Below are 25,663 nucleotides of genomic sequence, written 5' to 3'. Positions count from 1 at the left end.
TATCCAAATCTGTATTCGGATTGAAACCCGAAGTGGAAGAAGTGTCAGCATGGTGTGTCCTCAACCTCAGCTCCATCACTTTTTAGAGATTAGAACACTTGCACGGTTATTATTTTTGTCCACACCTGCCCACGATGTTTTCTAACAAATTCCGCTGGTTCTGTTTCCCAAAATATAAACAAACTAGTAGCTTTGTTTGAAACCATCGCAACCCTGTCCAGGCAGTTACTAAGGATGAATAAATGAACGCTGTTCACGAATGCGAAATTTATTCGTCTCCCAAACATCATATCTCATGTCCCAAGGGATTCTCGTCCCAATCGAAACAACCAGACGCCATGTGAACTTTTCTGGCAAGGAATAATGCACCTCCTGTTCGTATCTGTATTTGTTTTTAGCACAGCTAACAATTCTGTTGCACCATGGTTAAGACTATACAGTATGTAACCCTACTTACCATGAGATACCATAATGAAACAGTGACAGTATGAACAAGTGACGTGTTAGCATGACATAATATAGAATAAATAAGGTAGTATGGTGGTGAAAGAGTTCATAAACACACCCCAAATTCCATACCTTTTCTTACCGTTTCCTGCAGACCTTTTCAAGACTTTTTCTTGAAAGGTCTGAAGTTAAAAAATCAGCGCTAGTGCAGAAAATACAGGAATGTCTAAAGACAACACATACAACACCGATTCCAGATAAGTTGGGACGGTGTGTAAAATGTAAATAAATGTAAATAAAAACAGAAAGCAACCGTTTGCAAATCTCATAAAGCTGTATGTTATTCACAATAGAACATAGAAAACATATCAAATGTTTAAACTGAGGGAATGTGCCATTTTAAGAAAAAAAAAAAAAAGGCCATTTTTAATTCGATGGCCGAGACTAGTCTCAAAAAAAAGTTGGGACGGGGCAAGAAAAGGCTGGAAAAGTAAGTGTTAGTAAAAAGAAACAGCTGGAGGTTAATTGGCAACAGGCCAGTAACATGATTGGGAATAAAGTCCACCAACCATATTTCGCACGAAGTGTGTCATTGTAAATTAAGTGTATTCTCATCAGGGTGCTCAGAAGCTCAGATTCTAACACCTGTCGAGATGCTACGGCAGTGAAAATTGCAATTATATGATTGTTTTATTCATTCATTCATCTTCAGTAACCGCCGAATAGCGCATGGTGGATCTGGAGTCTGTCCCGTGCTAGTGCAAGGCACCCCGGATGTGACGCCGGTCCGTCACGCGAAGTAAAAATGCAATATGCCATATTGATCATATTTATAAAAGAGAAAATGTTTACCAATGTTGCCAATGTTTACAAATCCCCCATTCAGAATAACGTATACATTTCCTTGCTCAAGTCTCAGAAATGTACATAATCAGTCATCATTGGTGTGGTAGTCTAAAATCACCTTTTTTTACCTTTCATTAGAGAACTTAGAGCACTTACATAACTTTAAAGCAAGCTCAGTTACGGTGCACACTGTGTACATTTGCTTTTCCTTAGAAAACAAAAATACTACTGCAGCAGCGTTTTTGACACTGTATTGAGTTTATCGTTACAATATTCCAACATGATGCCTAAATCTAGCATTGCTTTAATCTTCAAGTGTCTCAGTTTGATCTTTGAGGATTTAACAAGTAAGGTCTACCTGTGCATCTGAGAATGACAAGGATCTCTCCGAGGACCTCCCCTTCCTGCGGTAGGAAAGTAAATCCCAGAGTTTGCGCCACAGGTAAGAAGCCATGAGGCACATGCTGCTCAGGAGCCAAATTTCTCTTCCTTTCAGGAAGTTCTCCATGCTCGTTCTCCAGATCTTCTGTGATCTTCTGTTCGAGGGAACCTCTGCTGAGCTCAGAGTCTCAGAGAGGAGGGGTGCAATGAATGACTGGACGTGGTAACGTGAGGCCGCGTCCTCTAAAAACAATACAGGCCTCAGAGCAATTCAAACAACTCCCTTGCCTACTGTCCAACAGATCCGCTCGCTTACTCCCCTTCTACAAAGGACAAGTGTACTTGTCTCTTGTGATAAGCGGGTGACAGGTGCAGGAGTAAGGGTGTTAGGGTAGACCTCTCTCTCTCTCTCTCTCTCTCTCTCTCTCTCTCTCTCTCTCTCTCTCTCTCTCCACCACTTCTATGGACTTTTTCTCGACTAAGGCAGCGGTTAGAGCAACAACTGCTGTTATTCTGACAAGTACAGTATGCTCTACTCCAAAATATATTTTGATATTATGCACTTGATTTTAATCTTCAGATGCATAAAAGGCAATTGCTAATTCATCAGATTAAATACTTTCCACTGAAACTGTATTGCATTCCTGTTTCGTTAAAAAAAAATGAATGCATATAAATGTCGATCAGTCATTTTATCAGTTATCTATGAATTCTATTCATAAATATGTTGTTTTTCCCTCACATTTAGACGTCCTTACTGTAATATTGGCCAAATGACTTAAAATAAAGTTTGAGTTTCCATGGAAACACAAGCTAGTATAGTCCCAAAGTGAGATTTAATTTTTCTTTTTTTTTTTTCTTCTTCTTTTTTAAAAAAATTTTTAAACAAGGTAAAGTTTCATACTGAATATTTTAGGTATTTGTCCTTATCATAGAGCTTATAACTAACAAGTTTTGAAATAGACCTTTAAAACATGTTAAATTCACATTCTGCGCATGTAGCAGACCATGCTATTAGTTATTTATTAACATTTTTTTCTAAAAACAGTGAAAACGTTTATCTTTACTGCGTTTACACAACAGCTCAGAGTGTTAGGTCATTTGGCCAGGGTTATGGTAAGGACGTTTAAATATCACACTGCCGGGACACGTTAGTTGCAGAAACACCCAATATTACATTTCTTGGATCACCAAGTATAAACTGCATCAGATGGTTTGTTTGGGAAGGAAGCCTGGTTTAATTTGGTGACTTTGGCCAAGCGAATACATAGATGCACAAATAAAGTAATAAATCAAGTCAAAAGAAAGGAACTGTAGCAGGACTGATGGAGTAAATCATACACTCGTGTCTGACACATGAAGGTTGAGGTGAAGCAGAATCTGATCCAAGGACTTCACAGAAAAGGAACCTCAATTTACTCTACCAGGAAGGGAACGTATTGTCTAATATAAGCACACCAGCATGACACACATGGATGGTGTGATAGAGGATGAAAGAAAAATGGTTTCTCAAGGGTTCTATGGATGAACTGGCTTTCTGAAGGAAGTCCTACCTGGAACCTTTTTTTCTGAATGAGACATCGTCTGCTGTCTGGTAACCTTTAAGAGCTCTCTCAGAGGGATGAACTGCTGGATAGAAACTTTTTTCTAGCCCTTTTCCAATAACACAAGGTCTGTTGAAGGTCATCGGATGGTGAAGATCTTCGAGCTTGCATCTTTCCAGGATGCAGTCCAATTCTTATGGTAGCCGTAAAGAAAATATAAAATGTCTGGTTGTTGATGTCAATCACTGAGCTCCCGACACCCCCAAATGATAGCTTTGCATTAGTTTTGGACTTTTCTGTAATCAGATGGAACGTTGTTTAGGAAACACTTGATTTTGGCCTCCAAATTGTTCCTTAGTCTTCAGTAAGGGTTTTATTCTGGTCTAGGTCATAGTGGATCTGGAGGGTTTTTTTTTTTGGCAAACACATTGGTGGCTCAATAGTTAAAGCTTTGGTTTACTGATCACAAGGTTGGAGGTTCACGCCCCAGCACTGCCAAGCACTGTTGGACCCTTGAGCAAGGCCTTTAACCCTATCTGCTCCTGGGGTACTGTATCATGTCTGACCCCAACTTCCTAACAAGCTTGGATATGCGAGAAAAGAATTTCACTGTAATGTGTATGTAAGAAATAAGTCTTCTTCTTGGGGCTTTGTGTGCACACTTATTCATGCATAAGGGCATTTTAGAGTCCACCTATCATTTTTGGGAAGTGGGAGGAAACCTGGTTGAGAACATGTAAAACTCCACAGACAGGAGAGCTTTCAGGATTGAACCCCAGAACCTGGGGTTCTGACGCAGCAACACTTTTGACACTTATTGTAAATTAAAACTTAGCTACATTTACAGCATTTAGCATACACCCTTTATCCAGAGTGACTTGCATTTATCTCATTTATACAACTGAGCAGTTCAGGGTTAAAGGCCTTGCTCAAGCGCCCAGCAGTAGCAGCTTTCAGTGTTGTGATCTGAACTCAGAACTTTCCAAATAGAAGTCCAACATCTTAACCAACAAGCTACCACTGCCCAGTGAGCTATCTAGCCACGAGGCTTCGGCTGGAACGCCCAGTCTGATCCAATATGGGAGAAAATAACGCTTAAAACTGTGAAGGTTAGATTAGATTTTAATTGCTTTGAACATTCAGATTCAAATTTGTTAACTCTCAATTCACATTTGTCTTCCGACTTATCGTGTCCCGAACATAGTGCTCTCGTGAAAGAGGGAAATGGTGTTAGATTGATTTCGTTGTCGAGAGCGAGCAGTTGATATGAGTGTATACCTCTATAAAAATAGCAGAGAGTGTTCATGAAGATTCCTAGTGTCCAAGATTTATTACAGCAACGCCAAGTATGTGAGAGATGCTGTGCTGTCTTACCCATGGGCCAAGCATAACATACTGGACCACACACACACACACACACACACACACACACACACACATTTGCTGGGATAATTGTACCACTTTGACACACTCTTTTTAACACCACATATTTTACATCCTACACATATATCTCTTGAACTTCAACTATGTTTTCCCAGACACCCCATTATACGATCTGTGTAAACTGAAAGAGCTGCGTGCACACATACACCTCCTAGTGGTGACTGTATGAACTGCACATACTGTATATATGCGCAATTTTAACACCAGTATCAGATAAATACACTATGCAAGATGCATTTCTTGATCAGTATTGATATTATCCATACTGTATATACCTGTTAGTGATGTTAATCGTTTCTCCTGTTTGAAACAATCCAATTTCGGGTAAATTCAACCTGAACAGCTGGCGTTTAAAGGTGCCCTAGCACCACCCTGTGGACCATGCATCGTTATTACTGTTGTGGTCGCAACTCGTGTAAACCATCCATACTTGGATGAGAGATGGAGGGGGAATGTGTGAATGCAATACAGATTGTAATCGCTTTCCATTTTGAGGACATCATGACACACTGAAAAGTAAAACTTTCATTGCATTGCTCTTACATCACATTGTTTATCTCTCCAGTGAAAAAACCACCAGCATCAGATTGTTTTTTTGTTGTTGTTGTGTCACTTTGTTTCACTTTCGACAATAAGTCGCAGTTGTACCATACTGAAAAGCAATCACCGTCCAATCACAGCTCTGAGCAGTAATCAGCTAAGGTGAAGCGTTTCAGAATCCTTCCTAATGATTCCTTGCGTGACGTGAACTTTATAGATTTCGTAAACTTCATTAAAGCTCCTTGAGTTTATACCGCAGGTTCCGTACATGGATTTTGTTTAATGTTTGCCATTTGTTTGTCCAGTACAGGACTGAGCCATACACTACCTAATACTGTGGTTTATTATTTAAATAACAATCTTTTTTTTTTAGTCACATGGTGTTGATTTAAACCAACTTCGACCCCATTGTGCTTTCGCTGACAAAACTGATTGATGACATCAGCAGAGCATAGTCCTTTTCTTTAATCACAGGTGTATCATTAGAGGATCTACCCTGACATGGAAAACAGGTTATCTGTTATTGCGATCATCTCGTACAGTGTGATAAGTAATATTCTTGAAGACCACTGAAATCACACAGTCTGAAACCTGATTTAATTCATATTCATACCTGTTGAAAATGTCCCTGTAGCTCAGTGAGTTTGAACTCCCAGAAGCAGCGCATGGTTTCCACTCTGTCCAGATGTAGGCAGAATCCCCCCTTCAATCTGACCGGCTTGTACGGAGGTGGAGCGCTGGTCTTCGACACTGGGGTTACCTCAAACTCCAGATTCTTATGATGACACGTCTTATCTGAGCTAGAAAGACAAACACGGAATGAATGTGTGTGATTATTTGATCTAATAGTTTTAGATCAAAGTAAGTTCAGATCAAAGCAAAAATAGTGTGACGCATCAGGACAGATGTGCAGGTGCAGGTAAGAAGCACAAGACGCTCGTTTTGCACTTGAGCGTTGCCGACTTTGTGATACAAAATGATTTATGTACTTTAATGCAAAATTAGAAAATACCAATCAACAACCTGTAAATGAATGGAAATGGATTCATGACCTGCCTACATTTCCATCCATCCATTTTCCATATCGTTTAACCTACACAGGGTCACGAGGGAGGGTGGAGCCTATCCCAGAGAACACCCTGGACTATGGACAATATGGAAATGCCAATCAGCCTACAACACATCTCCTTGGACTTTTGGAGGAAACCCCTGAAGTATGGGAAGAACATCAAACCCCCAACCCTGGAGGTGCGAGGCAAACATGCTAACCACTAAGCCACCATGCCCCCCGCTCCCCCCTTTCCTGGCAGGGTGCAATGGATCTGGAAATCTGGACCACTGGATGTGAGGTAGGGATGCACGCTAGATGTTACGCCAGTCCTTCACACTCATTCACGTCAATGGGCAATTTAGTGAAGCCTGTCCACATGCTTATGGAAGGTGGGAGGGAATCGTAGACCTCGGAGTTGTACCATACTGCATGTGGTAATGTGTATGGGAGAAAATCAGAGAATCCAGAGGGAATCCACATGGGGATTGAGGGGATCCCAGCTCAGGATCAAACCACGAACTCTGGACCTGTGAGGCAACTGTGCTACCCCATTATATTATATTAGATTAGATTATAACATTATAGATTAGATTAGATTTTTTTTGTACCTATTTAAACAGTAGATGGCATTAATCATTGTTTTGAGTGAAGGCATTCACAAGGAAGATGTAAAAGAGGAGTGAATGAAGAAGAAAAACGAACCCCGCTGAAAAACAAAACCCAGTAGAAGCCATCACTGAAATTTGAATGGTTTCCACTACAAATACCATTACAAACCATCCGCAGTTATCCATTAAAACCATTACCAAATGGTTTCCATTACATAGTAGGACACATTAAGGACATAGGTCCTTAATGGTATCCACTAGACATAACATGCCACAAATAAAAGGCAACAAATTACCAGTAGAGACCCACAGGGAACCATTACAATTTCCATTAAAATCAATACAATTCCCATTATAACCATTAAAAACATTATAAACTTAAAAAAGGGTTTTAATTGGGGTTTTTAGTTTTCAGCAGGGAATGTAGAGTCAAACGCAATTGCACGATTTGAGCAGCAGACGGCACCATAATGTCGTGTTTAAAGTGTAGGCATACAATAGGAGGAAGAAGAAGAAGAAGAAGAAGAAGAAGAAGAAGAAGATGAAGAAGAAGAAGAAGAAGAAGGAGAAGAAGAAGAAGAAGAGGGAGAAGAAGAGGGAGAAGGAGAAGCAGAAGAAGAAGAAGAGGGAGGAGAAGCAGAAGAAGAAGGAGAAGGGGAAGAATCAGAGCAGTTACATGACTTGACCAACAGATGTCGTGTTTTCATCGTTTCAGCCTTTATTTTCATCTCCCGTGCAAAACAGATAATATATATACAGTGTGCAGTAGGTGGCAGTGAGGTTTATTTAGGGGGGTGGGCTGTCATTAAACAGAAGAAGAAAGTTTTAGCACCCTGCATAGTGCATTACATTTACAGTAATGGAGTCATTGGCTGTGTTTTGGTAAACCCTGACGTCAGAAACATTTGGCGCGAAACAATAATAATAATAAAGATGGCGGAGGAGCTTGCAGGCACTGTGAAGTGTCCCGTTTGCGCCGGGGATTTTACGTCCAGCGAAATTAACTCTCACTTGGATAAATGTTTGGATCAAGGCTGGAAAAGCGAGGACGACCTTCGAGCAAGTGCCGGGCCTCCGGCTAAAAAGTCCCGCGTTAGCAGCGAGGCTAAAAGCGGCTCTGGAGCTGGGACTAGTGGGGCGGAAGTGAAACCAAATCGACCTCCAGGTGCCGTGTTTTCAATGTTCGACACCAAGAAGTCGTTTTTATCGTCCAGACAGACTGCTACTGAAGGTATGTCACGCGACACGGCGGCGCCTAGCAACGCGCATGACAGCGCGACACTTCCGGTTTCGGATTCAGGAACCCGGAAGCGCAGTGATGAAGCCGAGGCGCTGAACCAGAGGTTGCTGAACTCAGACAAACCTCTGGCAGAGAAGATGAGGCCCAGCACCCTGGAGGAGTATTTCGGGCAGAATAAAGTGTTAGGAGAACACACACTTCTCAGAGCGTTGCTGCAGTCACAGGAAGTTCCCTCGCTCATCCTGTGGGGACCTCCCGGCTGTGGAAAGGTCTCAGACTGCACCCATGACCTCTGGGGGATTAGTCAGGAATTAAGCATTTCAAGGCGTGCTGTTGCAGGGAAATAATCAACGACAGGGTCATGTGACGAAGCAGGAGATGATTGTTTTTCCATAAACAGCACGCCTTGAAGCGTTATTATAACTATTAAACCCCCCCCCCCCATTTATTAAACTAAATGACACATTTATAGATACCTTTTAATTTTATTTCTTCCTGTTCTCAGTTGCGTTATAGCAGCTATAAACACTCGCACCCTCACCATCCTGTCTTTTTGTCATCTTTTTTCAAGTCCCCATGAAATCAAACTCGATGTAAGTACGCATAGAAGATATACGCATTCAAAAAATGTTCCACAAGTACAGATCCGTGCTTTCGATGACGTCGTTCTGCACTCCGGCTTCTCGTCGGATTTTCCGTCCAATCAAACGCTCGCTGGGATCCGAAGTGTCCCACCCGTGACGTCGAGTGAGAGAAGTCGGATCCGCGTGTACGGGTCGTAAAAACGTTGTCTTCGGCTGTCCAAACACGTACGTTTTATTCGGTTTAAAAAGGGGGAGGAGCCACTCGGTATCCCGCACTGACTTCCTGTTTCGGTGGAAATTACATCGAATGACACTGCATGTTTCACTGCACTTTTGGGACTTTAAAGTTTGTCAAAAAAATACTAAAAAATGCACCCTGTCGTGTAACCAACAACAACAACCGTAAACTTCTCTCTCTCCTGAAGACTTTCCCCATCCTGACTGTTCCAAAGCCCTGACACTGGAGACTCCTTCCATAAATCTTAAAACGTCTCCTTACAGAAAACGCCACCCTATCCACGATTAAACCTTTATACGTTTTACTTTGTTACCGTACATAACAACACCATCTTCCTCCACGCAAGTCATGCGAGTTAGCTGTTACTATAGAAACGATCCCGTCCCCTCTATAAGACGAAGAAAAAAAAAGACGCGCATCTTGGTATGTTACCAAGAAACTAGGAAGCTTTACTAACCGGGAAACTTTTACATCTGATACGCCTTCCGTTCAATGCTGAATAAACGTTGTTACTATAGAAACGAGCACATTCATATAAACCTGTGATTGGAACAGCTAGAGCTGGCATTAATTGTCGAGTTACCTTGACGACCATGCTACGGCGAAGCAGCTGTACGGAACGGTCTGTCATTATGCACGTTTAAGTTCCTAAGCGACGGAAGCTTATGGTTTTTGATGCAAACGACAGGTTTAATATTCCAGCTACGTGATGATTTGTTGATGCTAAGTAGTCATCATAAAGCTACTTGCTAGCAGCGATGGCTTTGTATCTCGCTAAAGGGAACGGAAAAAATTTGACAGCGTTTTACAAAGTCGAACGGAAATCCCAGTAGATAAATCGCAGACGTAGAACGAACGTCGTCCCGGGCCGATATTTAGACCGTGGTGTACGCGTGGAGAACGCTCGGTTCTCCTGGGAGACAGCCGGTGCTGACAGCGAAACCTCTTCAGCTGCCGTGGAACGTAAACTCCAGACTTGTCTTGCTCCGCCGTATCAAAGAGGAGCTGTTTTAAGGCCTTGGCCTTTTCTCGTCCTGCTCGCTGGGGGTTCATCGCTTTATATAGTCTTGGCGGTGTACTCTGACATTGATACAGCCTTTCCATTGCGCTTCGCGTCAGAGCGGTGATGTTTATATAGCTGTGTTTTACGATTCCAGGTTGAAGCTGGGTAAAAATGTCCAGGGTGTTCCCCACCTTGTGCCCCGAGTCCACTGGGATAGGCTCCAGGCTCCTACTTTAAATATAAACAACAACAACAAAAAAGTACAAATGTAGTCCGTTACAAATTACTTCATAAAAAATTCACAATGTGAAAGTAATGTAATTTTGGATTACTTCAAGGCCACATGTGTAAGTAAAGTCAAGGGAAAATCAACATGATCTCAAATACTTTTATTTAGAGCTTAGTTTAGAGCGTAAAAACATGTTTGGATTTGTTTTAATAAAATGAACATATAAATAAATAAATATTCTGCTTTTCCAAAAAGAGGATGACCAGTCCAACAAGTTAATGTCTGTTAGAACTCAATAGTGAAGATAATGCACTGTATGGCCAAAAGTTTGTGGACACCTGATCATGACTGCCATGTATAGTGCGGGGGGGGGGGGGGGGGGGGGGGGGGTTAAGTATTGAGCGTGTCAACAATGTCGTGTATATGGCTGGGATGATCAAGTGTCCACAAACTTTTGGCCGTATAGTGCATTATCTTCATTATTGAGTTCTAACGGTTATTAACTTGTTGGACTGGTCACTTAAATTGAATGTGTTTAATCCAAACCTCGTACTTTTCCCCCCCGTGTCTTTCCACTTTATTACATATAACTTTATTTATGGACTTTAATGTTGTGAATTCTTTATATTTGCGGATTTCTTGAGTTAATACCGAAGTCTGGTGAAAATTTCATGTGAATAGCCTCATTGGAAATATATTTACTGAACAGAAAAGAATGTTCAATACTTATTTCCCCCTCTGTATGCTTGTTGAACATCTCATTCCAGATTTGTTGTTATGGATAATAACCTCCACTCTTCTGGGAGGGCTTTCCTGTAGATTTTGGGGCGTTGCTGTGGGGGTTTGTGTCCATTTAGTCTCAAGAGCATTAGTGAGATCGGGCAATGATGTCGGAGTGCAGTGCGATCTAGTTCATCCCAAAGGTGTTCAGTAAGGGGTCGAGATGGTCAGGTGTCCACATACTTCTGGTCATCTCGCGTAACCCCCCCCACCCCCACCACCACCACCACCACCACCAGTGGTCTCGCGATCTTTTAGAATCTCTAAAAAGTGTATTAAATTGAATCATTCATATTTAGCAAATGAAAATGATTGAATCGGGATTCAAATTGACTCACTGTCGGCCCAAAGATTCAGGAAACCATCAATCATCAAAGGTTTTAGGGTATGACAGTGTTATCGAAGCTGTTCTTTATAAAGTTTTATCACCTTTCCACTACTGTAATAAAATATGTTGTTGTTTTTTTTTAAATAATAATTGGAAAAAAATCACAAACCCCACTTTGAGAACCTCTGGATTAGTGTGTTCAATTGAATCGTTCCTTATTTACAATATCCTGTTTAGAATCGAATCGGTGAACCGACGAATCGCGATTCAAATCGACTCGGGCCGGAGATAAACAGTTGATAAAGGTTTGACATTTGAAGCTATATTTAAAACTATAACCGTTACAGTGAAACAATAATCAGTTCCTACAAGATTTCGCTGAGCTGTTTGTCATCGTTGCGGCCAAAAAAGTGTTTGATTTTGCTGCGAATCTTTTCAAAATTAGCGATGCAGCTTGCAGAGTTTTTTGTGAGTAACTTGCGGAAAACTACTCGAATCGCACGTAATGTTTTGCACGGTCTTTCGCAGTGTGGATTGGCACCCTGTCCAGGGTGTACCCTGCCTTGTGCCCGATGCTCCCTGGGATAGGCTCCAGGTTCCCCGTGACCCTGAAGGAAGGATAAGCGGTATAGAGGATGGATGGATGCATGGATGGTCTTTCGCAGTGATGTTTGTCGGTAAACAAGACCTTTTTAGCTTGTACTCGTTCGACGCTCGTGAATCGAAGAAGACCGAATTTGACCAAATGTGATGATGTGATGAAGTCACATGACGCTTCTCGGCCCAAAGCTGCGGAAAATCCACGGTCATGTTGAAAGATCGCAAGCTCCTCCGGCTATCGCGGGGTTTCCTTGATTTTTGCGTTTATTTCCGCGTTCGTAAAATCCTGGAGGGACTGAATAAACATGTTACGATGAGAAGTAAATAGATTAATAATAATTTTTTAAAAAGTCTTAGGAAGCTGCTCTTATGGAGTTTTATCAACTATACAACAATGGAGTAATACAGCAATAGGTTTTATATATATATATATATATATATATATATATATATATATACACACACACACCCTGGATTTTATAGTGATTCCCCAGCAACTGTCTTTAGAGGGTTGTTGTTGTTGTTGTTGTTGTTGTTTGTTTAAATGTGAAACCTCACACCTGTGGTAATCACAAATACACTGCAGACACTCCAGTAAATCTGTGTGTTAAGCAGAAGACGTATACTACATAATATTAGACTGAAATCTGGTGAAGAGCAGAGGTTCACACTCCTGCTGTATCGGCACAATCAGATCTGTGCGGTGCAAAAGACAGAAAGAGGACAAGAAGAGGCAAGCCAAGTCCAAAAATTAGGACAGCTCTTGTTTCTTACTTGTACCGTGGTGTATGTGTGTGTGTGTGGTTTCAGATTATATTACGGTGCTTAGGTGGACTAATCACAACTCGGTGAGACTAATCTTATATTTAGCTCTGATCTCTTACATTCTGCAAATCTGCACTAATCCTGTATCCTCGATCGACAGCAAACGCTCGTTTAGGGGGATTTTATTTACGTTTTCGTATAAATAAGTGAGCAGCACTGTACGCGGGTAGCGGGATCCGACCGTGGACTTCTGAGGCCTCGGTTCAAAGGAAGATCGCAAACGTGGACGAGGCGAAAGTCACACCCTAGTTCATTTACTCGCGATCTAACATTCCTCACATTTGAACAAATAATAAACCTAATTTCTATTTGTTTGTTTGTTTTTTTCCAAGATGAAGACTGTTTGTTTTATTGAGCACCATAATGTATAAAGGTTACTTTTTTTATTTCTGTCTCAGAACGGCGATTTCGAGGCGATCCGACCCGAAGTGTTTATTTTTCTCGTTGGTTTACAGACGACTCTGGCCCACATCATTGCCAGCTCCTGTAAAAAGAAAGGCACGGCACGCTTCGTGACCCTCTCGGCCACCAGCACGTCGACCAACGAGGTGCGAGAGGTGATCAAGCAGGCGCAGAACGAGCTCCGACTCTGCAAGAGGAAAACCATCATGTTCATCGACGAGATCCATCGCTTTAACAAATCCCAACAGGTCAGTTACAGCGAAGGGTTGTTGTTGTTGTTGTTGTTTTCTTTATTAATTTGAGAACCGTCGGAGACGAACAGAAAATGCAGTTTATCTTCTCTATATCTACCACTACTGTATATATGCTCACTACACAGCGTGTAAAGGAGTAATAGCATTATAAACACTACGGAGTGCATTTAAACGACAACAAAATGGCATTTGAGATTTAGCCGCAGAAAAAGATCGTCTCGGGGTTTTTTGTTGTTTTTTAAAATATTTTTATTTAGAAAATCAGTACATCATTTAAACATATGTGTAATACGTGTAAGGAAAATATTCTGCATTTTCCTACATCAAGCTTCAGTTGTTTGGGAAATCTTTTAGCTTCCGTCCAATCTGTGTCCAGTCACTAAATGTAAAAGAAAGTGGATCTTAAACAAGAAAATGTAGATTTAAAGAAATATATATTTATTTAAATGTATAAATAATATAACAACAATAATCCAACAGTGAAATATGTTCCGACATCCCACCTGGAAATAATGTTTTAATAATGAATGAGTGGAAGTATTAGGATTTAAAAGCTTGTCATATTGTAAAAATAATAATAATAATAATAATAATAATAAAGCTTAAAAACCTAAACAATTTATAAGCGTGTCATGAATCAAAATCCAATCAAACTGTGAGATTCCAATCCCTAGATCAACTGGAGATCAGATAGAATTATTCATTATTCAACATCGTTCGAATGACCTCACTGTTCAGATGCTTGGAAAGATCGGATAAATCAGACACGTGAGATGTGGGATGACATGACGTCTGGAATGCGGTGTCTCTGCAGGGAGCTCGCTGTACTGTACTGTACTGTACTGTATATGGGGTAGGTGTTATGCCAAGCATCCCGACTGCCTGTCGTCAGAGGCATCGCTGCCGGGAAAACGCGCCGAAAGCCTTTAACAATAGCCGCACCAGAGGATTTGTTCTGTTTGGTTTGGTCTCTCGGTCCGCGTTGTAAAAAGCACAGAGGGCTTACAGTAGATCTGAGGAAGACCAACATAGCGCCATTACCATATCAAAGCCTCATTGTTCAAGCGCACAGAATTTCACACACAATCGGTCGTACATGCTACAGATTTATTAGGGATATGTTTCTAGTCCTGAAATAGTCACGAGATGAAAAACTGGGACGGAATTAGCGTCGTAGCAGTCACGTAACCCTCATTGTTGTCGATCACGTTATCATACAGCAACACCTGGCATATTCACGATATGCGTGCGGTTATGAGTTTTAAAGTATTAGTGTGGCGGCCTGGGAAATCCCTTTCCTGACTTTCCTGTTCTGAAATACGGTTCTCTTGAGCACGCGTCTCAACCACAAGCAAAGTGTTCGCTATTTAAATCCTGGGTGAAGTGAAAAGGGAGGAGACTGCGTTTAAGGATTTCTTTCCAATTGTAGTGCGCTGACATTTCGACAGATTAGGACTGGGTCTGTTTGGCTACGACGCATAGTGACGATAGCACAACTTGATCAAAGTGTGACGTTCACACTTCAGGTAGCTTTAGACCGACTTTCTACCACCCAGCTTTTACAGAAAGACAGGGATAAAAAGGAAATAATGGTATTTCCAGATCGCTTTTGGTGAAATACACTGGTGGGTCAATAATTTCCGCAGACTGGCACACAAACCATGAGTAATAAGTGTATTTTCACAAATTTTTGTGTAAATGACCTGCTTCTTTGCATTTTGCAGGTCTGCAAGTCAAATATCTCTTAATGACAGCACAGATTTTGTCAAACTGCCAACCTATATAGCAATACCGAGTCATTAAACAGGAAATGATGCAACATGATTGAGTAATTCTGCCATCTTACCCAGCCACCCCCTGCTGCTGAATTAGTATTCACTGGTTTCAGTAAATTTGGGAATGTGCAAAGAAAGAAAAAAAAAGGCTAAATACGTAGAAGTTGATATGAATGACAGTCACATGACACTCAGTGTTTATTACAAAAATAAACAGTCCTGACTGTACCATAAAAATGTACTGTACTTTTTTTTTAATGAAATAAATATTAATATATTAACTATTAATATATTAAAGTAAATAAATGTTTCAAACTGAACCAAAAAAATAACACTCCAATTAACAAAAAAAGAAATAAAAAAATAGACATGTCCAAAATGAATAAAGTATAAATTCACTTCAAATAACGCGACAAAATTTGGCGTTTCGTTTCGCCTCTAGAGGCCGCTCTTAACCCCTATAATGATAGCGGACCCCTCTCAGCCGCTCCCGTAACAGACACATCCAGGTGTGGATTTATTTTTCATCAAAACCGATCAATCGGTCGAGTTTTACGAGATATCGTCTGGAAATGGTTTGAAATTATTATTACAAAAATTTGAGGTAACCTGGAGGCTTATGGATATTACATAATCGCGTTCAGTACGTGCCAGCTGTATATATTTTGTACCATGCATAAACGTTGCTGCTTGTAGCCTGTACTTTAGATTTTATGCAAATTTAATCCTTGAATAAATCCGTGTAAATATCTCTAAATGCAGAATTAACTCCACCGTTTGTTATCCAAGTCCAAAGCTCTCGGGACTCACCTTGCCACGCTGTAGACGCTCAGGACCTTTTTCTCTTTCCCTCCCATCTTCCTCTGGCCAGGACACGTTTCTGCCTCACGTGGAGTGCGGGACGATCACGCTGATCGGAGCGACCACGGAGAACCCGTCGTTTCAGGTGAACAGCGCCCTGCTGAGCCGCTGCAGGGTTCTGGTGCTCGAGAAGCTGAGTGTGTCGGCGATGAGCTCGATATTGTGTCGGGCCGTGGATTCCCTCGGGCTGATCGTGTTACCGGACGACGGTTCAGGTCCGGACTGCTCTGCAGAGTAAGTGTGTGTTTGTGTGCCTGAGTACCCCTTGTTATCACCGCAGGTGTGGAATTCTAGCCGGCCTAGACTGGCACCCGGAGTAATATCTCCCTGATCACTGATTGGCTGAACGGGTGTTCTAAGCCCTCTCATAATTCCTCAATTGGGCGTTTTATTGGGGGAAGCTGGAATGGTAGCCTGAGCGCGAGTGTCTGTGTGTGTGTGTGTGTGTGTGTGTTGGATGAGAAGAGACAGTTGGCAGGTGAGTAGAAGCGAGTATCAGGTTTTCGGGGGTTGCCATCTCCATGGAACCCCCGCAGTAAACATGATGCTGTTTGCGGTTGCCAAGGAATCCATCCAACGCTTCATTTAATCAGTTAAATATGATAATATGTGCGTTTATGGGTCAAAGACAAAACTGACATGCATTTAATATTAACATTTAATAACAAAATAACTTTTATTCGTTGAAATATTTTAAAATAATAAGCATTTATAATTATTCCAAATATTCACACCCTTAAAGAACTCGTACGAATATTGTGCATGTTATCCAAGCGGTTCTTTTGACGATCTTTTGATCCGTTACACCGAATAGGACATTTTTTGAATATGTTGAGTTTCTGTTAATCCTGTTCAAACGTTTATTTTTGACCCTCCATTATAATGGGGAACATCTCAGTTTCTAACGTTCGTTATTCATATACGTACAGTACTTTGCAAAGATGCCTTCAAAAACACTGAAATGAAACATTTTCAACGTAAAATAAGTCTTCGATAAAGAGCAGTAAGCAGGAATAAACTAAACAAAGTCATTATTTGTTGTGGAAACCCTTTGGAAATGCTTTGCCACGAGTACACTTTGTAGTTTGCAGTCTTGCATCTCGGAGAATCTGTCTTCACGGTCCTTCTGAACGATTCTGAATGTAAAATGTTTTGTTGGGAAAGTAACGTTTGGAAATCAAAGGTTTATTTTTTTATTTACTGACCCAATAATGCAGAAATCATAAAATCATCTCTCTCTCTCTTTTTAAAAAAAAAAAAAAAATTATACTTATTTACTTATTTATTTATTTATTTTTTACATCTGAGACTTTTGCCCGGTGCTATAATACTGTAACGTATAATTTTATCACTTGACTCAGCCCAAACAAAATATACCGAATAAGAGTTAAATAACGAAAGCTAAGTCTTCGCTTATTGGAACGTATTAATGTCTCGCATTCAGATCCTAACGCGACCCTGAACGAGTGCTTTATTAACACTTTCTAGCAGTACACCGCCGTTTTTTTTTTTTTACTTTTAGAACCGGACTTATCGGACATTTTGAATCGGTATGAACAACCTAATTATTATTTCGCCGTAAACCTATTAAAAGATGAGTCAGGATGAGTCATTTGGGTTTCTGTGTATAGAGTACCGTCACTCTGTGTTTAGCCACTGGTGAGCAGGGAGATGAGAAAAGGGAGGGGGCGAACAATACACACCTCTCCACGATAACAACTAAAGCTTTTTTTGATAGTAAAACAACTGCCACCATAAAAGTAGGCTAGGTTAGAAAAAAAACACACAAGAAAAACCTACATATTATTAAAGCCATGAGTGTATACTTTCATATGAGCCATTAACCACTACTGTGGACTGTAACGTAACATAAACAAATTCAACATCCATCTTCTATACCGCTTATCCTTTTCAGGGTTGCGGGGAAACCTGGAGCCCATCCCAGGGAGTAGTCATTTCCAGTATCTCTCTATTTACTTAGAACTATTCCATGGTTAGATTTTCAAATTTTAAAATATAGGCTGTTAAAAAACCTTTTACTTGCAGTGTACAGTACAGCATATAAAGAATAAAACACTTGAAGGTGTTGATCATATTCCAATCACAGCATATCCGTACGTGTTTTTTTTTTTTTTTTCCTCTTATAGATTACGGCAGTTTGCCAACGCTAACGCATTTTTATTTTATAAAGAATAACGCACACTTCTTATCTGCTGTACGAATAGTTATACTTAAAATTGTGCACTGTTGTCTGCAGGAGTCCTCCCTAAAACATTAAACAAATGTCTCTTTATAGACCACTTCGCCATTTCAACTACTGTCACTATGGCAACAATAAGATAGTAATACAAGCTCGCTAATATAAACCTGTTATTTGAATGGAAAACATGGTGTAGATTTTCCGTGGGTTTTTTATAGGAGGGTTTGGTTCGATCTTAAAGAGAAATATTGGCTCCTTTCAATAAAGGTGCAACTTGTCTTGCTGTTAGTTAAGATGCACCGAAGCGTTCTCTGAAACCTGAGGTGTCATTAGTCAGCAGCAGGTCCAGAAGAAATGCATGTTATTCCCAGCACTGCATTAATGGGTACACTGTGATCTTTATCAGATACGAGTAACAGTTAGTCTATGTTACGCTTCCCGTATGCAAAGTTATTCCCCTGCTGAAACGTGTGGTTACAGAAGTCAAACAGAAAACAATAAATAAATAAACAAAAACAAAGGTAACTTCTCTGTTTGGCCTCGTAGCATCTGAACTTATAAACCTTGGTTGATTTATGATGTCCTGTCAGTTTGAAGAGAGCTCTGTGTTCAGATGGCATCAGGAATGTGCCCAGATTGTTGGCCTTGTTTTCGTGCATGTCACCTCCATTACGTGTAAACATTCTGTTCTGATAAGTACTCATTAGGTTTCTCCCTGAAGAAGAGCCAGTGCTTCCAGCTCCATGCTGTTTGGTATTTGCTATGCTGGCGGAAACTTTAGAATGAAAACAACATGGATACAAAATATTGACCGAAATACCATATTGGGATTACGTTGCTACAGATTGTGATCATAGATAAGGGTTGTTTTTTTTGTGTGTGTGTGTGTGTGTTGTTTTTTTTTTTGTATCATCAGAAGATTGTGAGTTTGTATCCTGAATAGTTCACATTTGACTAGAGCTGCAACAACTAATCGATAATAATCGATTATGAAAATCGTTGTCAACGAATCTCATTATGGATTAGTCGGTCTGCACGTGGTACACGGGACATTTACTCATTACGCTACAGCTGTACAGAAAACACGCCTCGGTGAGTAAATACTAAAGTTGTGTCCCAAATGATGTACCGTACACTTACACTATGCACTAGGTGTTCTACCATCTAGAGTGTGGATTTTAGGAAGGTAAGATCATCTCAAATGGAGCACTAGCGGGTGTTTTTACTTACCGGAATTATAAGGCACTTCCTAGTCGATGGCGCATGACGTCATACACACGCTAGCATTAGCAGACACCCGAGTCACCGACAACCGTCACGTGACTGAGGAAGAAAGTCCTCTAAAGCAAGGGAGCATTTTATATTAATCACCACGGAGATCAAACAGTGCTGCAAGAGGACAAACTTATATTTATATCCAAAATGCTCCACTGTGTGTAAGGCACAGGGGAAACTGGTGCGAGTTGCTTACAAGGTTTAGTTTAATTTAAGTTTATTGTCATTATATGTTGTATTTGTGTGCTTTCAGTGTAAATTCTGTCGTTTATTATAGCCGAAGTGATGTGTTAGTAACGAGGCCGCGTTGCCGATCACGTGCTGATACAGAGTGTAGCGCGAGTAAGATCTGTAATGTCTAAATGTCTAATTAAAACACTATGATCAAAAGTAAACACAAGTTAAATGATATATCTAGAGGCATTTCCCGATGTTTATTTTTTCCTGTCAGCGAAATTATATAACATTAAATACTTACAGGTGTCTCTTAGCTCACTAGGCATTTAGTTCTAGTTCCTTCCCAAGCATGTTCAGCTTTCCAGTGAATTTGGAAAGATACCCCGGCTTCACGCATCACAGATGAAGCAACTGGTTGCCTTACTGTCTCATGATGGGAACTGGCTAGTGGAGGAGAATTATCTATTCAATCGTCTTCACTAATCTCTTTGCTGAATGCGGTGGTTCTGGAGTCTGTCCTGGGAGCACCGGGTGCAAGGTGGGAATACGCTTCAGATGGGACAGGCTCACTTCTATCTAGGGCCAAAATTAGAGTCGCCAATCCACCAAACTGCATGTTATTGAGAGGAAATCCACGCCAACTCACAGAGAACATCGAAAGACCCCATTCCATCCATCCATCCATCCATTTTCCGAACCACTGAAGCAGCACAGGGTCGCATGGAGCCTGGAGCTTATCCCAGGGGACATACTGGATGGGGTGCCAACTCATTGCAGGACACAGTCACACACATTCACCCCCATACCACCCCACCCCCCCCTTCCCCCGATTAATCCCATTTGAAAGAGTAATTCCAACAGTATTCCAGTACTGGTACACTTTCTCATTTACTCAGATGGCTTATAAGGAGTTTTATTCTGTAGACCTGAACTGTAGGCATCTTGCTGGCTTTTCACAATGGACGGGGGGAAAAAAAAAAAAAAAAAGAACCGTACCTTATTTGCGAAGTTTATATTTTTGCAGCCCTTTCCCCACTTCCTGTTTCTGTAGACCTGAAGCTTACGTTAGAAGTAAAGTACTTATGCGTCACTAACACAGGGTCAGCGTTAATTTGCGCTGCTGTCATTTGTTGCAACAAAAATGAATCGAAACGAAAAAACGTGTCTCCATGTCCATCACACGGATTTAAATACACCAATTTAAGTAAATAAATAATAGTTTATCCATCAGTCCGGTTCTAGTTCTGAACCGCTTCCTGAATGTTTTGATGTCAGGAGTCACCCGAGACCCAGTCGGGTTTTCGTATCCCACCGAACCGCGCCAGGAAATCCAGCACAAACCCCCCCCCGGGTCAATTTCTGGAGAAAATTCCACTCAGTAATCCGAGTTCCCTTTGGACGCGTCTGTATCGCCCGGTTGCCAGCGACACCCACAGTAGGTCAGGAAGCTGTAATGCGGTCCATCATTGTCAAGACTAAATAAGGCTGCGGGCTACACGGGCTTTATGAGGGATATGTAGATTGATGGAAAGTATGTTAAGCAAAGGACGATCAGGGTGTGGGGGCGTTCAATGGAAAGGTCTTATAGGAGTAATTCACATTAATCTTGGGTTCTGCTCAGTTTAGCTTCATAGTAGACATTGCTACTACTTCTAGATTATGGAGGCAGGTTGACTCAGGTCCCTAGCAGCTTTTTTTTTTTTTTTCCTTTTCGTACCTCTTTATCCACGTCACAGCTTTCATTAGTCCGTTTTACATTACCGCTAGATGCCTTTGTGAATGTCTAGTTAAAGCTTTCCACCAGCAGCCCTCGTACGTCTCAGAAGAATGACATTTATCGTCTCCGGCCATTTTTAGCTTTACTCTAATCCAGGGTTTATATGCGTCTATAAATCAGAGGTAGTTTTACAAGGTCACGTAGACATCCTGCTGCCGCTGCGCACACAAGTGCTTCCTACTTAAAGCTGTCAGTCAAAAGTCCACGAATTAAAAGTTCAGAAATAGTGTTTGTGTCCGCAGTGTGTGTGCTTTAAAAGTGTGTTTAAAAACCGTTCTGATATTTTAAGAAACCCAACGTGGTTCAGGTTTTCATGGTACGGAGTTTGTGCATATGGTGCTGTATATTGTGTGACGGTTTGCGTAACCAATCAGCAGTGAACAATAGCGCTAGCTCCGCCCACAATACCAATCATTCCTGCTGCTGAAATCTTCAGCACATACCTACAAGTCATTACACTGGAAGCTTTGGTCCAGAAATCTGTTACCAGGTGGACACACACGGCCCACAGCCATGCTCCGAAATCTCATGGAGAGAGTGGAGGTTATTATAACAGCACAGGAGGAGGACATATGGATAGGGATGTTCTAAAAGCCCAGGTGTCCACAAACTTTTGTCCATTTAGTGTACCCTGCCCCTGCTGCATCACGGTCACTGCGCTGTGTCACTGCTTAGTGGTGGGTTTTCTAAACGGGTTTCAGGCTACAAGTGGAGTTCGGTTATACAGTAGAGTGAGTAGCACTCCATCTCTTTCTTTCTCTTTCTTTCTCAGTCCCTTTCTTTCTTTATTTCTTTCTTTTTCTGGCTTATTGTTTCTTTCTTTCTCTCAGTCCCTTTCTTTCTTTACTTCTTTTTTTCTCTGGCTTATTATTTCTCTTTTGCTCTTTCTCTCTTTCTTACTTTATTGATTTATTTCACTCATTCTTTCTGTATCTTTCTTTCCCTCTTTCTCTCACCCTTTCTTACTCCGTTTGTTTCTCACTCATTCTTTCTGTTTTTCTCGTTCGTCATTTCTTTCTCATTCCTTCATTGATTCATTCATTATTCACGATTTCCATGTATGCACAACACAAACACATTCTGTCTCTCTGTCATTCTGTCTCTCTCTTTCACTGTCTCTCTCTCTTTTTCTCCCTTTCTCTCTCTCTACATGTCTCTTTCTCTCCCCCATGTTTAAACACTGTTTGTGAGCCCTCCGTGCGTTTCTGTGTGCAGGGGGAAGGTGTGTATCGAGCAGAAAGCCCTGGACACCATCGCTCACCTGTGTGACGGAGACGCTCGATCGGCTCTCAATGGCCTGCAGCTGGCCGTGCAGGCGTGTGTGAACAAGACCCTCAACGCGGAAACACACACTCCTCAGACCACCGTGGTCCAGGAGGAGCATGTCAAAGAGGGATTACAGAGATCACACATCCTGTACGACAAAGCAGGCGAGTATGGAGTGTGTTTCGACTTCTTCTAGCTCCGAACATGATGTGGATGGAGAGATCAGATCCAGCATGTCGAGGATTTACTAATACCGTAAACCTATCTACATATATATATATACACATATGTGTTTAAGATATTTCTTTGGACTTTCAGTCACCTAACATAAGTCTATCAAGACACCCATTTCATACATTTCCAGTTCAATTCGAAAATAAACACGAATCCCAAAAGTACGTTCGAACACGTGCTCGTTCAAGACGCTTTTTTTCCTTTGGCTGAATCTCACGTGCTGTCTTATTGCTCATGTAGGGTCTACAGCATCAGTGACAAGAAAACACTACAGTGGGTAAATAAAGAAATAATACCATTTTAAATTGCACTACTGCTCATTAATATTCACATTTTAAGTTCATCTTTTAAAGAAATTTGGCATCCAAAAGAGCTAATCAGGTAATATTGGCGTTCCCGAATTCTTTCCTGGATCCCAGGACATCTAAAGTTCATTTATCAGATCGTTAATCAGCTGATCACTTCATGGCGTTAAAGTGGGTGTGTTGGACCAGTCATCTGTTTGTAAATAAATAAACCAGGACAAACTTTTATCCTGCCTTGCACTTTTTTTGCACGATACATTCTCGGGTTTAGTCTACACTTAAGGCTGTAAATTGCACGTTCTAATAAAGCCAGATTTAAAGCCCACGAAATGGTGACCCCTGGGGAAAAAGAAAAACGGATATGAACACTATTAACACTATTAACACTATTAACACATGCCATTGATATCCGCAGCCTGCTGTGCCCAGAGCCTGCTATTTGGCACCAGAGAGTTTCTAATGTGACAGCAGCCTGTTGGGGTTTGAGATGGATTAATCAGTGGCATCACTTTCAGTTTAGGTCTCGTATTCGTGTGTAAGATCCAGCATTTCAGTCCATGCTGTTTCTCTATAGAGTCGGTACATTCCTAGAATTTTCCTTGAATTTATCATCTATCTGGATTATAGAATATATATATATATATATATATATATATATATATATATATATATATATATATATATATATATTATAGATTAATTCTAAAAGACTAATACTATGTCTGATTTTAAGCAACACTGACAACTAAGAAGGGGGGGAAAAGAAAGAAAGGATGATTGAATAAATAAATAAGTAAATTTAAAAAAATTTATGGAAATGGATGCACATTTAGTGACAAAACAACAACGGATACTTGGGAGGAAAAACGTAAAAAGCAACACAATAGACGAAGGAAAGGTCTGGAGCTAAATGCTGATTGTCAGTATGGATCTGACTTACAGGTGAAGAACACTACAACTGCATCTCAGCCCTGCACAAGTCAATGAGGGGCTCAGATGAAAACGCTGCCCTCTACTGGCTGGGCCGGATGTTGGAGGGAGGTGAGGACCCGCTGTACGTGGCGCGCAGGCTGGTGCGCTTCGCTAGCGAGGACGTAGGTGAGTCAGTCATGAGCTAAGATAAAAGGTATATACGTACAACATGTTCATGTATGGGTTTTTTTTATTATTATTATTCGACGTGAAGAAAATACATCACACAAACACGTCTGGTTTAAGCAATCTTTCTAAAGTCTCAGTCTTCCAAATGTTTGCAAAATGGAACTTTTCCACATCGCCTGTGTAGAATATCCTAAAGTGTGGCTCCTGGTTAAGATTTGGCGGTGTGGAAAGCAGCATTCTATTAATTATGCATCTGATTGAAATTGCACTGTTTGAACAAGAGAGGTCCAAATCCGTGCAACTCAGAAATATACAGTAGGTTAAACAACTCTGAAGTTAAACAGCTTTCAAACGACACCAGCCCCATGCTGACGCGATCTACAGTGACCGAGAACGAAACCGGCAGGTGGGCATTTTAGCCGACTTTGGAGCTCTAATTCTGCTTAAGATGATCCTTCAGGTGCTACTGCGGAGCTCATTATGTTTCAGTTGATCATTTTCTAATTAATAGAACGTTCCCACATCTCCTGTGTAGAATATCCTACAGTGTGGCTCTTGTTTAAGGTTTGGCCGATCCTGCTGCGCTCCCACAGGCCGTGTCTGCGTTCCAGGCCTGCCACTTCATCGGTATGCCTGAGTGCGAGGTAAACATTCATCCACATTTGTAGGAATTTATGCATGCTGTTTATATTAAGATACAATCAGGAGCAGTCAGTCAGACCTTTGCCTGTAACTATTTATCTGCTTGTCTAGGTGATCCTAGCGCAGTGTGTGATGTACCTAGCCAGGGCTCCTAAGTCTGTCGAAGCATATAAAGCTTATAACAATGTTAAGGCCTGTCTGAGGAACCACAAAGGCCCTTTACCCCCAGTGCCGCTTCATCTCCGCAACGCTCCAACCAAGCTAATGAAGGAGTTAGGTTACGCTAAAGGCTACAAATACAACCCAGCATTCAGCGGGCCAGTGGACCAAGAATATCTCCCGAAGGAACTCCGCGGCATCAGCTTTTTCACCTGGACGCCATCTGACTGATGAACTCGCACCACTTTCTCTATGTGAAAGTGTTGGCTGCTTTATTTACACTTTTGCCACTGTTTGTCTAATTAATAATTATACAATCTGCACTTAAATGCCATGTGTGGTCTTTGTTCATGACCAGTTTTTGTCACTTCTTATATTAAGTTTACTTTTATTGTGTTTGTAATTAGCTTACTGTAATTTTTTTGTAAGTAGTTGTAATGAATAATTAAAAAAAGACACATTTTGTTTTCTTGTGCAATGTTTCTTTTTCTTACAGCAACTTTTCTATGGAATGTTTTGTTTTGGAAATTCTTTCTTTTTTCAGATTA

General features: G+C 41.0%; 2 protein-coding genes across 5 annotated transcripts in view; one reads left to right on the top strand and one right to left on the bottom strand.

Moving 5' to 3' along the window:
• mylk4a (myosin light chain kinase family, member 4a) overlaps positions 1-1,977 on the bottom strand; it is a 33,183-nt gene extending 31,206 nt beyond the window's left edge. The window contains exon 1 of one of the 2 annotated variants that reach the window (XM_047156950.2): positions 1,652-1,977. In XM_047156950.2, coding sequence (XP_047012906.1) covers positions 1,652-1,801 — 150 coding nt within the window. In that variant the 5' untranslated portion in view covers positions 1,802-1,977. The remainder of the gene's footprint in view (positions 1-1,651) is intronic. The other variant, XM_017472700.3, reaches the window with a different exon arrangement.
• A 5,470-nt stretch (positions 1,978-7,447) lies between these two features.
• wrnip1 (WRN helicase interacting protein 1) lies at positions 7,448-25,580 on the top strand. Of its 3 annotated transcripts, none has more exons than XM_017472704.3 (7): positions 7,448-8,369; positions 13,086-13,337; positions 15,990-16,213; positions 22,624-22,838; positions 24,156-24,311; positions 24,850-24,958; positions 25,068-25,580. In XM_017472704.3, the coding sequence occupies exons 1-7, from the start codon at positions 7,794-7,796 to the stop codon at positions 25,069-25,071; spliced, it is 1,536 nt and encodes a 511-aa protein (XP_017328193.1). In that variant the 5' UTR covers positions 7,448-7,793; the 3' UTR covers positions 25,072-25,580. The 3 variants fall into 3 exon arrangements, with proteins under 3 accessions (XP_017328193.1, XP_017328190.1, XP_017328192.1); XM_017472701.3 differs by having other exon boundaries at positions 7,450-8,369; positions 24,879-24,958; XM_017472703.2 differs by having other exon boundaries at positions 7,452-8,369; positions 13,143-13,337; positions 24,879-24,958.
• Positions 25,581-25,663: the final 83 nt, after the last annotated feature.

Source organism: Ictalurus punctatus, chromosome 7 (genome assembly GCF_001660625.3).
Source record: "Ictalurus punctatus breed USDA103 chromosome 7, Coco_2.0, whole genome shotgun sequence".
In the NCBI taxonomy this organism is placed as follows: Eukaryota; Metazoa; Chordata; class Actinopteri; order Siluriformes; family Ictaluridae; genus Ictalurus; species Ictalurus punctatus.
The sequence above is the reverse complement of the archived record's forward strand: the minus strand, read 5'-3'. Positions and strand labels throughout refer to the sequence as shown.

Coding starts and splice junctions, on each gene's coding strand:
- wrnip1 (XM_017472701.3), top strand. CDS start 7,794: ATGGCGGAGGAGCTTGCAGGCACTGTGAAGTGTCCCGTTTGCGCCGGG. Junction 8,370..13,085: donor GACCTCCCGGCTGTGGAAAG/GTCTCAGACTGC, acceptor TTTCTGTCTCAG/AACGGCGATTTCGAGGCGAT. Junction 16,214..22,623: donor GGTCCGGACTGCTCTGCAGA/GTAAGTGTGTGT, acceptor TTCTGTGTGCAG/GGGGAAGGTGTGTATCGAGC.